Genomic DNA, 24,154 nt, shown 5'->3' on the forward strand with positions numbered 1-24,154 from the left:
TGCCAGGCGACCTTGGCTCTGTTATTACCTGTTGTTAACATATGGCGTGCCAGGGGACCTTGGCTGTGTTATTACCTGTTGTTAACATATGGCGTGCCAGGGACCTTGGCTGTGTTATTACCTGTTGTTAACATATGGCGTGCCAGGCGACCTTGGCTCTGTTATTACCTTTTGTTAACATATGGCGTGCCAGGGGACCTGTAGTGAGGTTACCTATAATGTTAGCAGGCAGCAAAAGGCTCTCAGTGTTGGATTGCAAACAAAGCAGAAAGGTCGTCTTTGTGTCTGTGTGTAAGAATAGTTTGTCCTCTGTCTATGTTCTTTCCGTCCGGAGGTGAGTTTGTAATACACTACCGTGCAATTTGATACCTCATGTGGTTTGCCAATAATATCCTCTTCTCCTCACTAGGGCTGGCACAACCCTGTAACGACAGTTCGGGATAAAGACTGTCATGAAAATGAAAATGACTGTACTAACCTTTTTTTGCAACAAACAGCTGACTGAAGACGGGACAGGCATTCGTAACGTTTGAGTCCGTTTCTGTGATAACGACGTGATGAAACTTTGTCGCCACTTGCTGAAACAAGCAAGGTGTAGAAAACGATGAATAGAATGAGCTTGGAACCTCTAACCCTGGCGATTTTGACTGGTAAACTGATGGCCCGCCAGTCCAACCAGCACGCCATCATCGACTTGAAATGGGACGTGCGTTCTATTCGTTCTAGACCCTCTTCCTCGAAGCTGCCCATGTCCCGTATTGTTGATGATGTGGTTGTTACAGACAGGAAGCACATGGCTGAGCTGGAAGGCAGCCATGGTTCGTCCTTATTTAAAGGATCAAGCTGATCTTAACTGTTATAGGCCAATTTTTATTTTGCCCTGTTTATCAAAAGTGTTGGAAAATCTTGTTAATAATCAAATCAAATGTTATTGGTCACATACACATGGTTAGCAGATGTTAATGCGAGTGTAGTGAAATGCTCGTGCTTCTCGTTCCGACAATGCAGTAATAACCAACAAGTAATCTAACTATTTCACAACAACTACCTTATACACACAAATCTAAAGGGATGGAATGAGAATATGTACATATAAATATATGGATGGACGAGCTGTATCAGCAAGATGCAATAGATGGTATAAAATACAGTATATACATATGATATGAGTAATGTAAGATATGTAAACATTATTAAAGTGGCATTATTTTAAAGTGACTAGTGATCCATTTATTAAAGTGGCCAGTGATTGGGTCTCAATGTTGGCGGCAGCCACTCAGTGTTAGTGATGGCTGTTTACCAGTCTGATGGCCTTGAGATAGAAGCTGTTTACCAGTCTGATGGCCTTGAGATAGAAGCTGTTTACCAGTCTGATGGCCTTGAGATGGAAGCTGTTTTTCAGTCTCTCGGTCCCTTTGATGCACCTGTACTGACCTCGCCTTCTGGATGGTATAACGGGGTGAACAGGCAGTGGAACTGACTGGCTTTCTTGATGTCTATACTCTTCTCTCCGGTATGCAATCTGGTTTCCGCTCAGGTTATGGCTGTGTCACTGGGTTGCAAAGGGTCGGAAACTTTCCCGTGAATTTCCTGAAATGTTCCATGCGAAGTTACAGCTCATAACAGTGAACCTTTTTTTGTGGGATACACATAAGGCAATTCTAGGTCTTGTGGCATATGTTGGTTAAACTATCCCCAATTCAATAGAATTGCAACCCTCTGCATGCACAGTGCACTCTTCCATCACATATACATCACATATAAGGATATATGAATGAGTGATGGTACAGAACGGCATAGGCAAGATGCAGTAGATGGTATCGAGTACAGTATATACATACGAGATGAGTAATGTAGGGTATGTAAACAAAGTGGCATAGTTTAAAGTGGCTAGTGATACATGTATTACATAAAGATGGCAAGATGCAGGAGATGGTATAGAGTACAGTATAGATGGTATAGAGTACAGTATATACATATGAGATGAGTAATGTAGGGTATGTAAACATTATATTAAGTAGCATTGTTTACAGTGGCTAGTGATACATTTTCTACATCAATTTCCATTATTAAAGTGGCTGGAGTTGAGTCAGTGTCAGTGTGTTGGCAGCAGCCACTCAATGTTAGTGGTGGTTGTTTTACAGTCTTATGGCCTTGAGACAGAAGCTGTTTTTCAGTCTCTCGGTCCCAGCTTTGATGCACCTGTACTGACCTCGCCTTCTGGATGATAGCGGGGTGAACAGGCAGTGGCTCGGGTGGTTGATGTCCTTGATGATCTTTATGGCCTTCCTGTAACATCGGGTGGTGTAGGTGTCCTGGAGGGCAGGTAGTTTGCTCCCGGTGATGCGTTGTGCAGACCTCACTACTCTCTGGAGAGCCTTAGGGTTGTGGGCGGAGCAGTTGCCGTACCAGGCGGTGATACAGCCCGACAGGATGCTCTCGATTGTGCATCTTTAAAAGTTTGTGAGTGCTTTTGGTGACAAGACAAATTTCTTCAGCCTCCTGAGGTCTCTCTCTATGTAGTGTTGTCTTAGGTCTCTCTCTATGTAGTGTTTTCTTAGGTCTCTCTCTATGTAGTGTTTTCTTAGGTCTCTCTTTATGTAGTGTTGTCTTAGGTCTCTCTTTATGTAGTGTTGTCTTAGGTCTCTCTTTATGTAGTGTTGTCTTAGGTCTCTATGTAGTGTTGTCTTACGTCTCTCTCTATGTAGTGTTGTCTTAGGTCTCTCTTTATGTAGTGTTGTCTTAGGTCTCTCTCTATGTAGTGTTGTCTTAGGTCTCTCTCTATGTAGTGTTGTCTTAGGTTTCTCTTTATGTAGTGTTGTCTTAGGTCTCTCTCTATGTAGTGTTGTCTTAGGTCTCTCTCTATGTAGTGTTGTCTTAGGTCTCTCTTTATGTAGTGTTGTCTTAGGTCTCTCTCTATGTAGTGTTGTCTTAGGTCTCTATGTAGTGTTGTCTTAGGTCTCTCTCTATGTAGTGTTGTCTTAGGTCTCTCTTTATGTAGTGTTGTCTTAGGTCTCTCTTTATGTAGTGTTGTCTTAGGTCTCTCTCTATGTAGTGTTGTCTTAGGTCTCTCTCTATGTAGTGTTGTCTTAGGTCTCTCTTTATGTAGTGTTGTCTTAGGTCTCTCTCTATGTAGTGATGTCTTAGGTCTCTCTTTATGTAGTGTTGTCTTAGGTCTCTCTCTATGTAGTGTTGTCTTAGGTCTCTCTCTATGTAGTGTTGTCTTAGGTCTCTCTCTATGTAGTGTTGTCTTAGGTCTCTCTCTATGTAGTGTTGTCTTAGGTCTCTCTCTATGTAGTGTTGTCTTAGGTCTCTCTTTATGTAGTGTTGTCTTAGGTCTCTCTTTATGTAGTGTTGTCTTAGGTCTCTCTCTATGTAGTGTTGTCTTAGGTCTCTCTTTATGTAGTGTTGTCTTAGGTCTCTATGTAGTGTTGTCTTAGGTCTCTCTCTATGTAGTGTTGTCTCTTGTCATGATTTGTGTTCTGTCCTATGTTTTCATTTATTTTAAATCCCAGGCCCTCGTCCCTGCAGGAGGCCGTTTGCCTTTTGGTAGGCCGTCATTGTAAATAATAATTTGTTCTTAATTGACTCGTTAAATAAAGGATACATAAATACAATAAAAATAAAGCAGAGACAATAAAGATCCATTTTGCCTAAATTGTTTTGGGGGGGGGGGGTGCCCCTTGTGTGCACTTCTGGTAATCCCATGTACCCCAGTACCCCAGTATCAACAGATGGATACCTCCTAAACCTTCTGCAAGGACGTGTCCGCACTTACCAGTGAGGTGATGCCTTTTGAAATGAGCAAACTGTACAGTTTTTATATTTCCAGTATATCTGTGGCGATATCAACCTACAGCCCTGCTCTCATTTCAGAACAACTGACTTGACAATGTGGTATTTGAAGGACAGAGGAGGATGGGTTTTTTTCATTGTTTGGAGGCAGACTATTTCACATGAGATCAGAGGGTGGCAGCACCACTCCTTACAATCACACAACACACACACACACACACACACACACTCGCTCACACCGCCTCAGTGACTTGGATGTTCACACAATACCAAAGTAGTTTGTGTCTTCTCCTGCTTAGAATATGAAATCGCTGTAGAATAGAATGAGAGTCAATGAGAAATGATGATTGTGGTGTAAGTAGCTGCTATTGAAATGTCTGGGTTTTTAAAGGTGATAGGAATCTGTAGTACTGCAGCTGGCCAGGGGGCATCAGATTGGAGGGGATCATATTTCTCATTTTGAAATGACGGGGAAGGTTTTACAGATTTTACAGATTTTCAGAATTCTACATTTTAGAATATGATTGTGATGTGTCCCTTTTTTTTCTGACATTTTCTTGAAATATTTTTAGTACTTTTGCAATTTTGAATTACAAATAATTGTTTTATACGACTGGCTTTTCATATTTTCAAACTGTTCTTCTAAACAATAAAGAGAAGGATTCCCTCATTTTTACACCTGGAACATTTGAGTTTGTAGCTTGTTATGAGAACAGGGCACAGAGCCGAAAAAAAAAAAGCCCCCAAGGTCATCTTTTATTATTCTGTGGTTGGCAGCTCGCTTCTGGAGACATGGAGTAAAAATATGGCCGCGCTCTACCAGCTGTAACAGCTACAATAACTAGTCTCTCAAAGTTTCTTTTGACGGAGTGAGCAGAATAAAACCGTAATATAATGAGAAAGGAGAGGAATATCAGTGACTTGTCTGTGTCCCAAATGGCACCCTATTCCCTATACACTACTTTAGACCAGAGCCCTATTCCCTATACACTACTTTAGACCAGAGCCCTATTCCCTATACACTACTTTAGACCAGAGCCCTATTCCCTATACACTACTATAGACCAGAGCCCTATTCCCTATACACTACTATAGACCAGAGCCCTATTCCCTATACACTACTATAGACCAGAGCCCTATTCCCTATACACTACTATAGACCAGAGCCCTATTCCCTATACACTACTATAGACCAGAGCCCTATTCCCTATACACTACTATAGACCAGAGCCCTATTCCCTATACACTACTTTAGACCAGAGCCCTATTCCCTATACACTACTTTAGACCAGAGCCCTATTCCCTATACACTACTTTAGACCAGAGCCCTATTCCCTATACACTACTTTAGACCAGAGCCCTATTCCCTATACACTACTATAGACCAGAGCCCTATTCCCTATACACTACTTTAGACCAGAGCCCTATTCCCTATACACTACTTTAGACCAGAGCCCTATTCCCTATACACTACTTTAGACCAGAGCCCTATTCCCTATACACTACTTTAGACCAGAGCCCTATTCCCTATACACTACTTTAGACCAGAGCCCTATTCCCTATGCACTACTTTAGACCAGAGCCCTATTCCCTATGCACTACTTTAGACCAGAGCCCTATTCCCTATGCACTACTTTAGACCAGAGCCCTATTCCCTATGCACTACTTTAGACCAGAGCCCTATTCCCTATGCACTACTTTAGACCAGAGCCCTATTCCCTATGCACTACTTTAGACCAGAGCCCTATTCCCTATGCACTACTTTAGACCAGAGCCTTATTCCCTATGCACTACTTTAGACCAGAGCCCTATTCCCTATACACTACTTTAGACCAGAGCCCTATTCCCTATACACTACTTTAGACCAGAGCCCTATTCCCTATACACTACTATAGACCAGAGCCCTATTCCCTATACACTACTTTAGACCAGAGCCCTATTCCCTATACACTACTTTAGACCAGAGCCCTATTCCCTATACACTACTTTAGACCAGAGCCCTATTCCCTATACACTACTTTAGACCAGAGCCCTATTCCTATACACTACTTTAGACCAGAGCCCTATTCCCTATACACTACTTTAGACCAGAGCCCTATTCCCTATGCACTACTTTAGACCAGAGCCCTATTCCCTATGCACTACTTTAGACCAGAGCCCTATTCCCTATGCACTACTTTAGACCAGAGCCCTATTCCCCTATATAGGGCACTACATTAGACTAGAGCCCTATTCCCTATATAGTGCACTACTTTAGACCAGAGCCCTATTCCCTATATAGTGCACTACTTTAGACCAGAGCCCTATTCCCTATATAGTGCACTACCTTAGACCAGAGCCCTATTCCCTATATAGTGCACTACTTTAGACCAGAGCCCTATTCCCTATATAGTGCACTACTTTAGACCAGAGCCCTATTCCCTATAAGGTGCACTACTTTAGACCAGAGCCCTATTCCCTATATAGTGCACTACTTTAGACCAGAGCCCTATTCCCTATATAGTGCACTACTTTAGACCAGAGCCCTATTCCCTATAAGGTGTACTACTTTAGACCAGAGCCCTATTCCCTATATAGTGCACTACTTTAGACCAGAGCCCTATTCCCTATAAGGTGTACTACTTTAGACCAGAGCCCTATTCCCTATATAGTGCACTACTTTAGACCAGAGCCCTATTCCCTATAAGGTGTACTACTTTAGACCAGAGCCCTATTCCCTATATAGTGCACTACCTTAGACCAGAGCCCTATTCCCTATATAGTGCACTACCTTAGACCAGAGCCCTATTCCCTATATAGTGCACTACTTTAGACCAGAGCCCTATTCCCTATAAGATGTACTACTTTAGACCAGAGCCCTATTCCCTATATAGTGCACTACTTTAGACCAGAGCCCTATTCCCTATAAGGTGTACTACTTTAGACCAGAGCCCTATTCCCTATACACTACTTTAGACCAGAGCCCTATTCCCTATGTAGTGCACTACTTTAGACCAGAGCCCTATTCCCTATATAGGGCACTACTTTAGACCAGAGCCCTATTCCCTATACACTACTTTAGACCAGAGCCCTATTCCCTATACACTACTTTAGACCAGAGCCCTATTCCCTATATAGGGCACTACTTTAGACCAGAGCCCTATTCCCTATAAGGTGTACTACTTTAGACCAGAGCCCTATTCCCTATATAGTGCACTACTTTAGACCAGAGCCCTATTCCCTATAAGGTGTACTACTTTAGACCAGAGCCCTATTCCCTATATAGTGCACTACTTTAGACCAGAGCCCTATTCCCTATAAGGTGTACTACTTTAGACCAGAGCCCTATTCCCTATATAGTGCACTACCTTAGACCAGAGCCCTATTCCCTATATAGTGCACTACTTTAGACCAGAGCCCTATTCCCTATAAGGTGTACTACTTTAGACCAGAGCCCTATTCCCTATACACTACTTTAGACCAGAGCCCTATTCCCTATACACTACTTTAGACCAGAGCCCTATTCCCTATATAGGGCACTACTTTAGACCAGAGCCCTATTCCCTATACACTACTTTAGACCAGAGCCCTATTCCCTATACACTACTTTAGACCAGAGCCCTATTCCCTATACACTACTTTAGACCAGAGCCCTATTCCCCTATGTAGTGCACTACTTTAGACCAGAGCCCTATTCCCCTATGTAGTGCACTACTTTAGACCAGAGCCCTGACTTCATCTGATCATTAACTCTTGTGTGTTTATGGGTTTCTTACAGGAAGCAGGCGGCAGACTTTTACACTGAACATCAGACAAAGTCTTTCTTCAAGTGAGTCCTTCCTGTGTAAATGATTAGCCTGTCTTCTCTCTGTGTGAGCAGAGCGGCCAGGGGCATGTTTCAAGGAGGCTCCAAGGGCCATCTAACCAGTAACCACCATTATTAGCAGTCTCTCTATGTGACATTTATTGCACTGACATTGTGGTGACATTTGAACAGTCTTGACAGGGACAATTACCTCCCGTAAATCAAGAGAATTTGAAGTAGTTTCACCTACACATTTCAACTGAATAATTCAAAATTTCAGATGGTGATCTGTAATACTTAACCTTTAAAAAATGTGACCTTCAATTACATATTCCACACCATCTGAGTAGAAATAGTTCATAAGTAGTTTATTGGAGATTCCATTAAAGGTTGTTGCTGAAAGTGTTATTCTGACTGTTTTTATTGGAGTTTGCATAAAACAATGTTTCTTTTTAGCAACCTGGTGCAGTTTATGACCTCTGGCCCCGTGGTTGCCATGGAGCTGATGGGTGACGAGGCAGTGTCAGTGTGGAGAAGGATTCTAGGCCCCACTGACTCGGGCGTAGCACGGAAAGAGGCCCCACCAAGCCTGAGAGCTCAGTTTGGCACAGATGGCACCAGAAACGCTGGACATGGGTCTGACTCACTGGCTTCAGCAGCAAGAGTAAGTCATTCTAGTAGTGAGAAGTACTGAGCCCTGGGGGACATCAGTAGTGAGACATTATAGAGGACCTTGTGCAGAGCCCAGGGGGACACAAGTAGTGAGAAGAGGAGGGGACCTAGTACAGATACATTATAGAGACCTAGTACAGAGCCATGGGGAACACCAGTATTGAGACATTATAAAGGACCTCGTGCAGAGCCCTGGGGGACACCAGTATTGAGACATTATAAAGGACCTAGTGCAGAGCCCTGAGGGACACCAGTAGTGAGACATTATAAAGGACCTAGTGCAGAGCCCTGAGGGACACCAGTAGTGAGATATTATAAAGGACCTAGTGCAGAGCCCGGGGGACACCAGTAGTGAGACATTATAAAGGACCTAGTGCAGAGCCCGGGGGACACCAGTAGTGAGACATTATAGAGGACCTAGTACCAAGCCCTGGAGGAAACCAGTAGTGAGACCTTATCGAAGACCTAGTACCAAGCCCTGGGGGACACCAGTAGTGAGTAATGCTTTGTTCTTCTGTTTAGGAGCTGGAGTTTTTCTTCCCATCCACAGCGGGCCATGGTCCCGCTAACACGGCCAATTGCACAGACTGTGCCTGTTGCGTCATCAAACCTCACGCTATATCAGAAGGTAAGTTAGCCATCCTTGTTTCACATGGGACCTAGCCTTACTCTCCACAAGTACATATTAATTTTCTCTAAACTCTATGACACGTTTTCTTATTTACTCTACCCTTCAATTATACTTGCATTTTGGCTATTTTCTGTAGTACTTTGAATACCTAAAATATAAAAACCATTCAGATAGAGGCCTAAAAGAGTACTTGGTTGAAGGAATGTAGCCAACAGTAACATTGCCAATTTACAATTACTTTGCCAACTTAGTTTAACTCCTCTCAACAGCCTGTTATCCAGAGAAGTGACTTGGTCAGGCTGCTGGTGTAAAATCCTTACCTGCCATTAAACCCTGGTTCTTATTTAACTGCTCGCCCCCTTCCTTTCTTACCCTGCTGTTGTTACACTTTGGTGGGTTTGCGTCGCGCACAAACCCAGCGCACATTGTAATCAACCTTCCCATTGTCCTGATCCCTGTTGGAGCAGGGAGAGAGCGTACGGCTAGAACAATGACCTGTCAAATAAAAAATCCTCTGGTCTGACTGGGCTGGTGTTGAGTACTGACACATTTGGACTAAGCTATGGACTGACTGAGGAGAGAACTAGCGTATCTGATTAGATGTATAGTAGTCTGAATTTAGTGCCAAAACAACACAGGCAGACGGTTTTCTGTTGACTGCGTTGAGCAGGTTGGACGTTGCTGTTGGAGAGGAATGCTCTGCTCTCTCTGTTTACAGATGTCTCTCTGATTCTGGTTGTTTCTGAAGGGCGCTGTCAGTAATGTCCCATATGTACAGTCGTGACCAAAAGTTTTGAGAATGACACAAATATTAATTTCCACAATGTTTGCTGCTTCAATGTCTTTAGATATTTTTGTCAGATGTTACTATGGAATACTGAAGTATAATTACAAGCATTTCATAAGTGTCGAAGGCTTTTATTGACTATTACATGAAGTTGATACAGAGTCAATATTTGCGGTGTTGACCCTTCTTTTTCAAGACCTCTGCAATCCGCCCTGGCATGCTGTCAATTAACTTCTGGGCCACATCCTGACTGATGGCAGCCCATTCTTGCATAATCAATGATTGGAGTTTGTCAGAATTTGTGGGGTTTTGTTTATACACCCGCCTCTTGAGGATTGACCACAAGTTCTCAATGGGATTAAGGTCTGGGGAGTTTCCTGGCCATGGACCCAAAATATCAATGTTTTGTTCCCTTAGCCACTTAGTTATCACTTTTGCCTTATGGCAAGGTGCTCCATCATGCTGGAAAAGGCATTGTTCGTCACCAAACTGTTCCTGCGTGGTTGGGAGAAGTTGCTCTCGGGATGTGTTGGTACCATTCTGTATTCATGGCTGTGACAAAATGACAATATTGTGAGTGAGCCCACTCCCTTGGCTGAGAAGCAACCCCAAACATGAATGGTCTCAGGATGCTTTACTGTTGGCATGACACAGGACTGATGGTAGCGCTCACCTTGTCTTCTCCGGACAAGCTTTTTTCCGGATGCCCCAAACAATCGGAAAGGGGATTCATCAGAGAAAATTACTTTACTCCAGTCCTCAGCAGTCCAATCCCTGTACCTTTTGCAGAATATAAGTCCCTGATGTTTTTCCTGGAGAGAAGTGGCTTCTTTGCTGCCCTTCTTGACACCAGGCCATCCTCCAAAAGTCTTCGCCTCACTGTGCGTGCAGATGCACTCACACCTGCCTGCTATCATTCCTGAGCAAGCTCTGTACTGGTGGTGCCCCGATCCCGCAGCTGAATCAACTTTAGGAGACGGTCCTGGCACTTGCTGGACTTTCTTGGGTGCCCTGAAGCCTTCTTCACAACAATTGAACTGCTCTTCTTGAAGTTCTTGATGATCCGATAAATGGTTGATTTAGGTGCAATCTTACTTGCAGCAATATCCTTGCCTGTGAAGCCCTTTTTATGCAAAGCAATGATGACGGCACGTGTTCCCTTGCAGATAACCATGGTTGACAGAGGAAGAACAATGATTCCAAGCACCACCCTCCTTTTGAAGCTTCCAGTCTGTTATTTGAACTCAATCAGCATGACAGAGTGATCTCCAGCCTTGTCCTCATCAACACTCACACCTGTGTTAACGAAAGAATCACTGACATGATGTCAGCTGGTCCTTTTGTGGCAGGGCTGAAATGCAGTGGAAATGTTTTTGGGGGGATTCAGTTCATTTGCGTGGCAAAGAGGGACTTTAAATTAATTGCAATTCATCTGCTCACTCTTCATGACATTCTGCAGTATATGCAAATTGTCATCATACAAACTGAGGCAGCAGACTTTGTGTCATTCTCAAAACTTTTGTCCACGACTGTAGAGTACCTCTGGGTGAGTCACTCAGGCCACAGGCTTCACCAGGGCAGAGCTCACAGTTTGACACAGTCTCAACACACGGACTCTGTCTGACAAACAACACGCGACACACAGCTGCTTCCCCCTCAGGAGAATGAAAATATTTGGCATGGGCCTTCAAGATTCTCAAAAGCTTTTACAGCTGCACCATCGAGAGCATCTTGACTGGCTGCATCACCGCCTGGGTATATACCAATACATCACATCCTGGTCTTTAATATGAGCTGGTGTCAGAGGATGGTCTGAACTACTGAGTCCCACAAAACACACACATTCACATACACACCACACACACATACCGACAACACAAACACTTTTTTCTCTGTTCTTTATTTTATGCTTTACGCGATCCTGATGTCTAGTCACTTTACCCTGCCTTCATGTACATATCTACCTCTAATACCTTATTATTATCTATCCTGATGCCTAGTCACTTTACCCTGCCTTCATGTACATATCTACCTCTAATACCTTATTATTATCTATCCTGATGTCTAGTCACTTTACCCTGCCTTCATGTACATATCTACCTCTAATACCTTATTATTATCTATCCTGATGTCTAGTCACTTTACCCTGCCTTCATGTACATATCTACCTTAAATACCTTATTATTATCTATCCTGATGCATATCTACCTCAAATACCTTATTATTATCTATCCTGATGCCTAGTCACTTTACCCTGCCTTCATGTACATATCTACCTCAAATACCTTATTATTATCTATCCTGATGCATATCTACCTCAAATACCTTATTATTATCTATCCTGATGTCTAGTCACTTTACCCTGCCTTCATGTACATATCTACCTCAAATACCTCATTATTATCTATCCTGATGTCTAGTCACTTTACCCTGCCTTCATGTACATATCTACCTCAAATACCTCATTATTATCTATCCTGATGCCTAGTCACTTTACCCTGCCTTCATGTACATATCTACCTCTAATACCTTATTATTATCTATCCTGATGCCTAGTCACTTTACCCTGCCTTCATGTACATATCTACCTCAAATACCTCATTATTATCTATCCTGATGTCTAGTCACTTTACCCTGCCTTCATGTACATATCTACCTCAAATACCTTATTATTATCTATCCTGATGCCTAGTCACTTTACCCTGCCTTCATGTACATATCTACCTCTAATACCTCATTATTATCTATCCTGATGCCTAGTCACTTTACCCTGCCTTCATGTACATATCTACCTCAAATACCTCATTATTATCTATCCTGATGCCTGGTCACTTTACCCTGCCTTCATGTACATATCTACCTCAAATACCTTATTATTATCTATCCTGATGCCTAGTCACTTTACCCTGCCTTCATTTACATATCGACCTCAAATACCTTATTATTATCTATCCTGATGCCTAGTCACTTTACCCTGCCTTCATGTACATATCTACCTCAAATACCTCATTATTATCTATCCTCCACATTGATCTGATACTTCCTGTATATAGCTGCACATTGATCTGGTACTTCCTGTATATAGCTACCCACATTGATCTGGTACTTCCTGTATATAGCTCCACATTGATCTGGTACTCCCCAAATACCTTTACCTTGTTTATAGCTCCACATTGATCTGGTACTTCCTGTTTATAGCTACCTCTAATTGATCTGGTATCTTCCTGTTTATAGCTCCACATTGATCTGGTACTTCCTGTATATAGCTCCACATTGATCTGGTACTGATATCTATCCTGATATATAGCTCCACATTGATCTGGTACTTCCTGTATATAGCTACCACATTGATCTGGTACTTCCTGTTTATAGCTCCACATTGATCTGGTCACTTTACTTCCTGCCTTATATAGCTCCACATTGATCTGGTACTTCCTGTATATAGCTCCACATTGATCTGGTACTTCCTGTATATAGCTCCACATTGATCTGGTACTTCCTGTATATAGCTCCACATTGATCTGGTACTTCCTGTATATAGCTCCACATTGATCTGGTACTTCCTGTTTATAGCTCCACATTGATCTGGTACTTCCTGTATATAGCTCCACATTGATCTGGTACTTCCTGTATATAGCTCCACATTGATCTGGTACTTCCTGCACAGCTGAGGTGGGTGACTCTGTATATAGCTCCACATTGATCTGGTACTTCCTGTATATAGCTCCACATTGATCTGGTACTTCCTGTATATAGCTTCCACATTGATCTGGTACTTCCTGTATATAGCTCCACATTGATCTGGTACTTCCTGTTTAGCTCCACATTGATCTGGTACTTCCTGTATATAGCTCCACATTCATCTGGTACTCCCTGTATATGCTCCACATTGATCTGGTACTGATACTTCCTGTATATAGCGCCACATTGATCTGGTACTTCCTGTATATAGCTCCCCATTCAAACATCTGGTACTTCCTGTATATAGCTCCACATTGATCTGGTACTTCCTGTATATAGCTCCACATTGATCTGGTACTTCCTGTATATAGCTCCACATTGATCTGGTACTTCCTGTTTATAGCTCCACATTGATCTGGTACTTCCTGTATATAGCTCCACATTGATCTGGTACTTCCTGTATATAGCTCCACATTGATCTGGTACTTCCTGTATATAGCTCCACATTGATCTGGTACTTCCTGTTTATAGCTCCACATTGATCTGGTACTTCCTGTATATAGCTCCACATTGATCTGGTACTGATACTTCCTGTATATAGCTCCACATTGATCTGGTACTTCCTGTATATAGCTCCACATTGATCTGGTACTTCCTGTTTATAGCTCCACATTGATCTGGTACTGATACTTCCTGTATATAGCTCCACATTGATCTGGTACTTCCTGTATATAGCTCCACATTGATCTGGTACTTCCTGTTTATAGCTCCACATTGATCTGGTACTTCCTGTATATAGCTCCACATTGATCTGGTACTTCCTGTATATAGCTCCACATTGATCTGGTACTTCCTGTATATAGCTCCACATTGATCTGGTACTTCCTGTATATAGCTCCACATTGATCTGGTACTTCCTGTATATAGCTCCACATTGATCTGGTACTTCCTGTATATAGCTCCACATTGATCTGGTACTTCCTGTTTATAGCTCCACATTGATCTGGTACTTCCTGTATATAGCTCCACATTCATCTGGTACTCCCTGTATATAGCTCCACATTGATCTGGTACTGATACTTCCTGTATATAGCTCCACATTGATCTGGTACTTCCTGTATATAGCTCCACATTGATCTGGTACTTCCTGTATATAGCTCCACATTGATCTGGTACTTCCTGTATATAGCTCCACATTGATCTGGTACTTCCTGTATATAGCTCCACATTGATCTGGTACTTCCTGTTTATAGCTCCACATTGATCTGGTACTTCCTGTATATAGCTCCACATTGATCTGGTACTTCCTGTATATAGCTCCACATTGATCTGGTACTTCCTGTATATAGCTCCACATTGATCTGGTACTTCCTGTTTATAGCTCCACATTGATCTGGTACTTCCTGTATATAGCTCCACATTGATCTGGTACTGATACTTCCTGTATATAGCTCCACATTGATCTGGTACTTCCTGTATATAGCTCCACATTGATCTGGTACTTCCTGTTTATAGCTCCACATTGATCTGGTACTGATACTTCCTGTATATAGCTCCACATTGATCTGGTACTTCCTGTATATAGCTCCACATTGATCTGGTACTTCCTGTATATAGCTCCACATTGATCTGGTACTTCCTGTATATAGCTCCACATTGATCTGGTACTTCCTGTATATAGCTCCACATTGATCTGGTACTTCCTGTTTATAGCTCCACATTGATCTGGTACTTCCTGTATATAGCTCCACATTGATCTGGTACTTCCTGTATATAGCTCCACATTGATCTGGTACTTCCTGTATATAGCTCCACATTGATCTGGTACTTCCTGTATATAGCTCCACATTGATCTGGTACTTCCTGTATATAGCTCCACATTGATCTGGTACTTCCTGTATATAGCTCCACATTGATCTGGTACTTCCTGTTTATAGCTCCACATTGATCTGGTACTTCCTGTATATAGCTCCACATTCATCTGGTACTCCCTGTATATAGCTCCACATTGATCTGGTACTGATACTTCCTGTATATAGCTCCACATTGATCTGGTACTTCCTGTATATAGCTCCACATTGATCTGGTACTTCCTGTATATAGCTCCACATTGATCTGGTACTTCCTGTATATAGCTCCACATTGATCTGGTACTTCCTGTATATAGCTCCACATTGATCTGGTACTTCCTGTTTATAGCTCCACATTGATCTGGTACTTCCTGTATATAGCTCCACATTGATCTGGTACTGATACTTCCTGTATATAGCTCCACATTGATCTGGTACTTCCTGTATATAGCTCCACATTGATCTGGTACTTCCTGTTTATAGCTCCACATTGATCTGGTACTGATACTTCCTGTATATAGCTCCACATTGATCTGGTACTTCCTGTATATAGCTCCACATTGATCTGGTACTTCCTGTTTATAGCTCCACATTGATCTGGTACTTCCTGTATATAGCTCCACATTGATCTGGTACTTCCTGTATATAGCTCCACATTGATCTGGTACTTCCTGTATATAGCTCCACATTGATCTGGTACTTCCTGTATATAGCTCCACATTGATCTGGTACTTCCTGTATATAGCTCCACATTGATCTGGTACATTCCTGTATATAGCTCCACATTGATCTGGTACTTCCTGTTTATAGCTCCACATTGATCTGGTACTTCCTGTATATAGCTCCACATTCATCTGGTACTCCCTGTATATAGCTCCACATTGATCTGGTACTGATACTTCCTGTATATAGCTCCACATTGATCTGGTACTTCCTGTATATAGCTCCACATTGATCTGGTACTTCCTGTATATAGCTCCACATTGATCTGGTACTTCCTGTATATAGCTCCACATTGATCTGGTACTTCCTGTATATAGCTCCACATTGATCTGGTACTTCCTGTTTATAGCTCCACATTGATCTGGTACTTCCTGTATATAGCTCCACATTGATCTGGTACTTCCTGTATATAGCTCCACATTGATCTGGTACTTCCTGTATATAGCTCCACATTGATCTGGTACTTCCTGTTTATAGCTCCACATTGATCTGGTACTTCCTGTATATAGCTCCACATTGATCTGGTACTGATACTTCCTGTATATAGCTCCACATTGATCTGGTACTTCCTGTATATAGCTCCACATTGATCTGGTACTTCCTGTTTATAGCTCCACATTGATCTGGTACTGATACTTCCTGTATATAGCTCCACATTGATCTGGTACTTCCTGTATATAGCTCCACATTGATCTGGTACTTCCTGTATATAGCTCCACATTGATCTGGTACTTCCTGTATATAGCTCCACATTGATCTGGTACTTCCTGTATATAGCTCCACATTGATCTGGTACTTCCTGTTTATAGCTCCACATTGATCTGGTACTTCCTGTATATAGCTCCACATTGATCTGGTACTTCCTGTATATAGCTCCACATTGATCTGGTACTTCCTGTATATAGCTCCACATTGATCTGGTACTTCCTGTATACCATAGCTCCTATGTCGACTAAATGGGATTTTATACACCAAACCTGCTGCACACACTCTGATCTGGTACTTCCTGTATATAGCTCCACATTGATCTGGTACTTCCTGTATATAGCTCCACATTGATCTGGTACTTCCTGTTTATAGCTCCACATTGATCTGGTACTTCCTGTATATAGCTCCACATTCATCTGGTACTCCCTGTATATAGCTCCACATTGATCTGGTACTGATACTTCCTGTATATAGCTCCACATTGATCTGGTACTTCCTGTATATAGCTCCACATTGATCTGGTACTTCCTGTATATAGCTCCACATTGATCTGGTACTGATACTTCCTGTATATAGCTCCACATTGATCTGTGATTTTATACTTCCTGTATATAGCTCCACATTGATCTGGTACTTCCTGTATATAGCTCCACATTGATCTGGTACTTCCTGTATATAGCTCCACATTGATCTGGTACTTCCTGTATATAGCTCCACATTGATCTGGTACTGATACTTCCTGTATATAGCTCCACATTGATCTGGTACTTACTGTGTATAGCTCCACATTGATCTGGTACTCCCTGGTACTCCCAGATATAAATATGTCCATTCTTGTGTATTTGATTCCTCTTGTGTTACTATTTTTATTATTCTATATATTTTTTAAACTCATCATGGTTGGGAAGTGCTCATGATCAAGCATTTCACGGTTAAGTCTACACCCATTGTATACACCGAACCTGCGGCACACACTCTACCTACACAGTCCCACTATGTCGACTAAATGTGATTTTATACACTGAACCTGCTGCACACACTCTACCTACACAGTCCCACTATGGGACTGGGACTTATCCTACCTAGGATAGGATAAGTAATCCTCTCTACACAGTCCCCTATGTCCTTAATGATTTAGATGCACTATTGTAAAGTGGCTGTTCCACTGGATGTCAGAAGGTGAATTCACCAATTTGTAAGTCGCTCTGGAAAAGAGCGTCTGCTAAATGACTTAAATGTAAATGTAATGTCGACTACATGTGATTTTATACACCGAACCTGCTGCACACACTCTACCTACACAGTCCCACTATGTCGACTAAATGTGATTTTATACACCGAACCTGCTGCACACACTCTACCTACACAGTCCCACTATGTCGACTAAATGGGATTTTATACACCGAACCTGCTGCACACACTCTACCTACACAGTCCCACTATGTCGACTAAATGGGATTTTATACACTGAACCTGCGGCACACACTCTACCTACACAGTCCCACTATGTCGACGATGCCACATTCCAATACAGATCAAACCAAACAGGGTACTAAAATAAACCCTGGCAGAGTCACACACTGCTAATTCCCAGAGGATCAGACTGCAGATTCCATTTAGATTCAACAGTCAGAGATGTGGAGCGTGGTGGTTTTATTTTACAGCAGCAGTGGAGCCTCCACGAACAGCTCATAACAGGGATGAGAGAGGAGCAGCAGGTTAGTCATGTGATCAAGTGTTTTAGTAATACTGTAAAACATTTATGAAAAGTAAAGTCGGACAAAAAAACACAGGATGAATAGATATAAGAAGAGAATGTGATAAAGTAAGTAAGCTATGTACAGTTCCAGGGTCAGGGGCAGTTCCAGGGGCAGTTTCAGGGTCAGGGGCAGTTCCAGGGTCAGGGGCAGTTCCAGGGTCAGGGGCAGTTCCAGGGGCAGTTTCAGGGTCAGGGGCAGTTTCAGGGTCAGGGGCAGTTCCAGGGGCAGTTTCAGGGGCAGTTCCAGGGTCAGGGGCAGTTCCAGGGGCAGTTTCAGGGTCAGGGGCAGTTCCAGGGGCAGTTTCAGGGGCAGTTCCAGGGTCAGGGGCAGTTCCAGGGGCAGTTTCAGGGTCAGGGGCAGTTTCAGGGTCAGGGGCAGTTTCAGGGTCAGGGGCAGTTCCAGGGTCAGGGGCAGTTCCAGGGGCAGTTTCAGGGGCAGTTCCAGGGTCAGGGGCAGTTCCAGTGTCAGGGGCAGTTCCAGGGTCAGGGGCAGTTCCAGGGGCAGTTTCAGGGTCAGGGGCAGTTTCAGGGTCAGTTCCAGTTCCAGAGTAATTTCCAGTACCATATTTACAATGTGCAGTGATACTGGAGTGATGGAGGTAGATATGTATAGGAGACAGGGATACTGGAGTGATGGAGGTAGATATGTATAGGAGGAAGGAGACAGGGATACTGGAGTGATGGAGGTAGATATGTATAGGGGGAAGGAGACAGGGATACTGGAGTGATGGAGGTAGATATGTATAGGGGGAAGGAGACAGGGATACTGGAGTGATGGAGGTAGATATGTATAGGGGAAGGAGACAGGGATACTGGAGTGATGGAGGTAGATATGTATAGGGGGAAGGAGACAGGGATACTGGAGTGATGGAGGTAGATATGTATAGGGGGAAGGAGACAGGGATACTGGAGTGGTGGAGGTAGATATGTATAGGGGGAAGGAGACAGGGATACTGGAGTGATGGAGGTAGATATGTATAGGGGAAAGGAGACAGGGATACTGGAGTGATGGAGGTAGATATGTATAGGGGGAAGGAGACAGGGATACTGGAGTGATGGAGGTAGATATGTATAGGGGTAAGGAGACAGGGATACTGGAGTGATGGAGGTAGATATGTATAGGGGGAAGGGGACAGGGATACTGGAGTGATGGAGGTAGATATGTATAGGGGGAAGGAGACAGGGATACTGGAGTGATGGAGGTAGATATGTATAGGGGAAAGGAGACAGGGATACTGGAGTGATGGAGGTAGATATGTATAGGGGGAAGGAGACAGGGATACTGGAGTGATGGAGGTAGATATGTATAGGGGGAAGGGGACAGGGATACTGGAGTGATGGAGGTAGATATGTATAGGGGGAAGGAGACAGGGATACTGGAGTGATGGAGGTAGATATGTATAGGGGGAAGGGGACAGGGATACTGGAGTGATGGAGGTAGATATGTATAGGGGGAAGGAGACAGGGATACTGGAGTGATGGAGGTAGATATGTATAGGGGTAAGGAGACAGGGATACTGGAGTGATGGAGGTAGATATGTATAGGGGGAAGGGGACAGGGATACTGGAGTGATGGAGGTAGATATGTATAGGGGGAAGGAGACAGGGATACTGGAGTGATGGAGGTAGATATGTATAGGGGGAAGGGGACAGGGATACTGGAGTGATGGAGGTAGATATGTATAGGGGGAAGGTGACAGGGATACTGGAGTGATGGAGGTAGATATGTATAGGGGGAAGGTGACAGGGATACTGGAGTGATGGAGGTAGATATGTATAGGGGGAAGGTGACAGGGATACTGGAGTGATGGAGGTAGATATGTATAGGGGGAAGGTGACAAGGCAGCAAGATATAAGATAAACAGTCGCAGCAGTGTGTGGGTGTGTCGAGTCTGTATAATTTTATGTACAGAGGTGTTTTAAACAGTCTTAAGAACGTTACAGTATCATACTGTTGGAGTACATGACAAAACCACGGTCTTGTTATTATAGCCTAGATATTGGAACATTTGAATGTTTTGTTTCACAGTGGAAATAGTGATATTATATTATATATTATTACTGTGCATGCTGGTACTATTATTCCTGCAACTTCAGATCTGTAGGTTTGTAACTTCACGTTGCATGCCGGAGCAGCGTTCCGTTCTTCCTGTTGTGTGTGTGTGTGTGTGTGTGTGTGTGTGTGGTGGCTCTTGGGTGGGGGGGGGGGGGGGCTCTTTTCCATTGTTCAACCAATCCAGTAAATGTGGAGGAGGAGTTAAGATGGCCGTGTCTCCTTGTCCAAAAGTGTCACAGGCTCTTTCCATTTCCCCTGAAAGCCCGGTGTATCCGGTTGTTTTACAACCCCGCCGAGGGAGGTTTCTAAGTTAAAGCCTGCCTGCCAAAAACATAGTAATGCCCCTAGTAATCTAAGTAGTACTGATCTGGCTCTGACTGGTTCAAAGCAGCGGGATCGGCCGGGGTGAGCAGAGCAGGGTAGGGCAGAGCAGGGTAGGGCAGAGCAGGGTAGGGCAGAGCAGGGTAGAGCAGGGTAGGGCAGAGCAGGGTAGGGCAGAGTAGAGCAGGGCAGAGTAGAGCAGGGTAGGGCAGAGTAGATCAGGGCAGAGCAGGGTGGGGCAGAGCAGGGTAGGGCAGAGCAGGGTAGGGCAGAGAAGGGCAGGGTAGGGCAGAGAAGGGCAGGGTAGGGCAGAGCAGGGTAGGGTAGAGCAGGGTAGGGCAGAGCAGGGTAGGGCAGAGTAGAGCAGGGCAGAGTAGAGCAGGGCAGGGTAGGGCAGAGTAGATCAGGGCAGAGCAGGGCGGGGCAGAGCAGGGTAGGGCAGAGCAGAGTAGGGCAGAAGAGAGCAGGGTAGGGCAGAGCAGAGTAGGGCAGAACAGGGTAGGGCAGAGCATTTAAAATATATATATATTTAACGTTTATTTAACTAGGCAAGTCAGTTCAAATTCCTATCTTCAATGACGGCCTACATCGGCCAAACCCAGACGATGCTGGGCCAATTGTGCCGGATGTGATACAGCCTTTCATCAGGTTGTTATTAGTAGAGTAGAGTAGCAGGGCAGCCTTTCATGAGGTTGTTATTAGTAGAGTAGCAGGGCAGCCTTTCATCAGGTTGTTATTAGTAGAGTAGAGTAGCAGGGCAGCCTTTCATCAGGTTGTTATTAGTAGAGTAGAGTAGCAGGGCAGCCTTTCATGAGGTTGTTATTAGTAGAGTAGCAGGGCAGCCTTTCATCAGGTTGTTATTAGTAGAGTAGAGTAGCAGGGCAGCCTTTCATCAGGTTGTTATTAGTAGAGTAGAGTAGCAGGGCAGCCTTTCATCAGGTTGTTATTAGTAGAGTAGCAGGGCAGCCTTTCATCAGGTTGTTATTAGTAGAGTAACAGGGCAGCCTTTCATCAGGTTGTTATTAGTAGAGTAACAGGGCAGCCTTTCATCAGGTTGTTATTAGTAGAGTAGCAGGGTAGCCTTTCATCAGGTTGTTATTAGTAGAGTAGCAGGGCAGCCTTTCATCAGGTTGTTATTAGTAGAGTAGCAGGGCTGCCTTTCATCAGGTTGTTATTAGTAGAGTAGCAGGGCTGCCTTTCATCAGGTTGTTATTAGTAGAGTAACAGGGCAGCCTTTCATCAGGTTGTTATTAGTAGAGTAGCAGGGCAGCCTTTCATCAGGTTGTTATTAGTAGAGTAGCAGGGCAGCCTTTCATCAGGTTGTTATTAGTAGAGTAGCAGGGCTGCCTTTCATCAGGTTGTTATTAGTAGAGTAGCAGGGCAGCCTTTCATCAGGTTGTTATTAGTAGAGTAGAGTAGCAGGGCAGCCTTTCATCAGGTTGTTATTAGTAGAGTAACAGGGCAGCCTTTCATCAGGTTGTTATTAGTAGAGTAGAGTAGCAGGGCAGCCTTTCATCAGGTTGTTATTAGTAGAGTAACAGGGCAGCCTTTCATCAGGTTGTTATTAGTAGAGTAGCAGGGCAGCCTTTCATCAGGTTGTTATTAGTAGAGTAGCAGGGCAGCCTTTCATCAGGTTGTTATTAGTAGAGTAGCAGGGCAGCCTTTCATCAGGTTGTTATTAGTAGAGTAGCAGGGCAGCCTTTCATCAGGTTGTTATTAGTAGAGTAACAGGGCAGCCTTTCATCAGGTTGTTATTAGTAGAGTAGCAGGGCAGCCTTTCATCAGGTTGTTATTAGTAGAGTAGCAGGGCAGCCTTTCATCAGGTTGTTATTAGTAGAGTAGCAGGGCAGCCTTTCATCAGGTTGTTATTAGTAGAGTAGCAGGGTAGCCTTTCATCAGGTTGTTATTAGTAGAGTAGCAGGGCAGCCTTTCATCAGGTTGTTATTAGTAGAGTAGCAGGGCTGCCTTTCATCAGGTTGTTATTAGTAGAGTAGCAGGGCAGCCTTTCATCAGGTTGTTATTAGTAGAGTAGAGTAGCAGGGCAGCCTTTCATCAGGTTGTTATTAGTAGAGTAGAAGGGCAGCCTTTCATCAGGTTGTTATTAGTGGAGTAGAGTAGCAGGGCAGCCTTTCATCAGGTTGTTATTAGTAGAGTAGCAGGGCAGCCTTTCATCAGGTTGTTATTAGTAGAGTAGCAGGGCAGCCTTTCATCAGGTTGTTATTAGTAGAGTAGCAGGGCAGCCTTTCATCAGGTTGTTATTAGTAGAGTAGCAGGGCATCCTTTCATCAGGTTGTTATTAGTAGAGTAGCAGGGCAGCCTTTCATCAGGTTGTTATTAGTAGAGTAGAGTAGCAGGGCAGCCTTTCATCAGGTTGTTATTAGTAGAGTAGCAGGGCAGCCTTTCATCAGGTTGTTATTAGTAGAGTAACAGGGCAGCCTTTCATCAGGTTGTTATTAGTAGAGTAGCAGGGCAGCCTTTCATCAGGTTGTTATTAGTAGAGTAGCAGGGCAGCCTTTCATCAGGTTGTTATTAGTAGAGTAGCAGGGCAGCCTTTCATCAGGTTGTTATTAGTAGAGTAGCAGGGTAGCCTTTCATCAGGTTGTTATTAGTAGAGTAGCAGGGCAGCCTTTCATCAGGTTGTTATTAGTAGAGTAGCAGGGCAGCCTTTCATCAGGTTGTTATTAGTAGAGTAGCAGGGCAGCCTTTCATCAGGTTGTTATTAGTAGAGTAGCAGGGTAGCCTTTCATCAGGTTGTTATTAGTAGAGTAGCAGGGCAGCCTTTCATCAGGTTGTTATTAGTAGAGTAGCAGGGCTGCCTTTCATCAGGTTGTTATTAGTAGAGTAGCAGGGCAGCCTTTCATCAGGTTGTTATTAGTAGAGTAGAGTAGCAGGGCAGCCTTTCATCAGGTTGTTATTAGTAGAGTAGAAGGGCAGCCTTTCATCAGGTTGTTATTAGTGGAGTAGAGTAGCAGGGCAGCCTTTCATCAGGTTGTTATTAGTAGAGTAGCAGGGCAGCCTTTCATCAGGTTGTTATTAGTAGAGTAGCAGGGCAGCCTTTCATCAGGTTGTTATTAGTAGAGTAGCAGGGCAGCCTTTCATCAGGTTGTTATTAGTAGAGTAGCAGGGCATCCTTTCATCAGGTTGTTATTAGTAGAGTAGCAGGGCAGCCTTTCATCAGGTTGTTATTAGTAGAGTAGAGTAGCAGGGCAGCCTTTCATCAGGTTGTTATTAGTAGAGTAGCAGGGCAGCCTTTCATCAGGTTGTTATTAGTAGAGTAACAGGGCAGCCTTTCATCAGGTTGTTATTAGTAGAGTAGCAGGGCAGCCTTTCATCAGGTTGTTATTAGTAGAGTAGCAGGGCAGCCTTTCATCAGGTTGTTATTAGTAG

At 43.6% G+C, this 24,154-nt stretch overlaps 1 protein-coding gene across 1 annotated transcript in view; it reads left to right on the forward strand.

The window, feature by feature from the left end:
* Positions 1–24,154, forward strand: part of nme7 (NME/NM23 family member 7) — a 115,446-nt gene that overhangs the window by 35,906 nt on the left and 55,386 nt on the right. Inside the window, exons 5-7 of the mRNA XM_064952846.1 lie at positions 7,553–7,603; positions 8,036–8,243; positions 8,774–8,879. Coding sequence (XP_064808918.1) covers positions 7,553–7,603; positions 8,036–8,243; positions 8,774–8,879 — 365 coding nt within the window. The remainder of the gene's footprint in view (positions 1–7,552; positions 7,604–8,035; positions 8,244–8,773; positions 8,880–24,154) is intronic.

Source organism: Oncorhynchus masou, chromosome 31 (assembly GCF_036934945.1).
Source record: "Oncorhynchus masou masou isolate Uvic2021 chromosome 31, UVic_Omas_1.1, whole genome shotgun sequence".
Classification (NCBI taxonomy): Eukaryota; Metazoa; Chordata; class Actinopteri; order Salmoniformes; family Salmonidae; genus Oncorhynchus; species Oncorhynchus masou.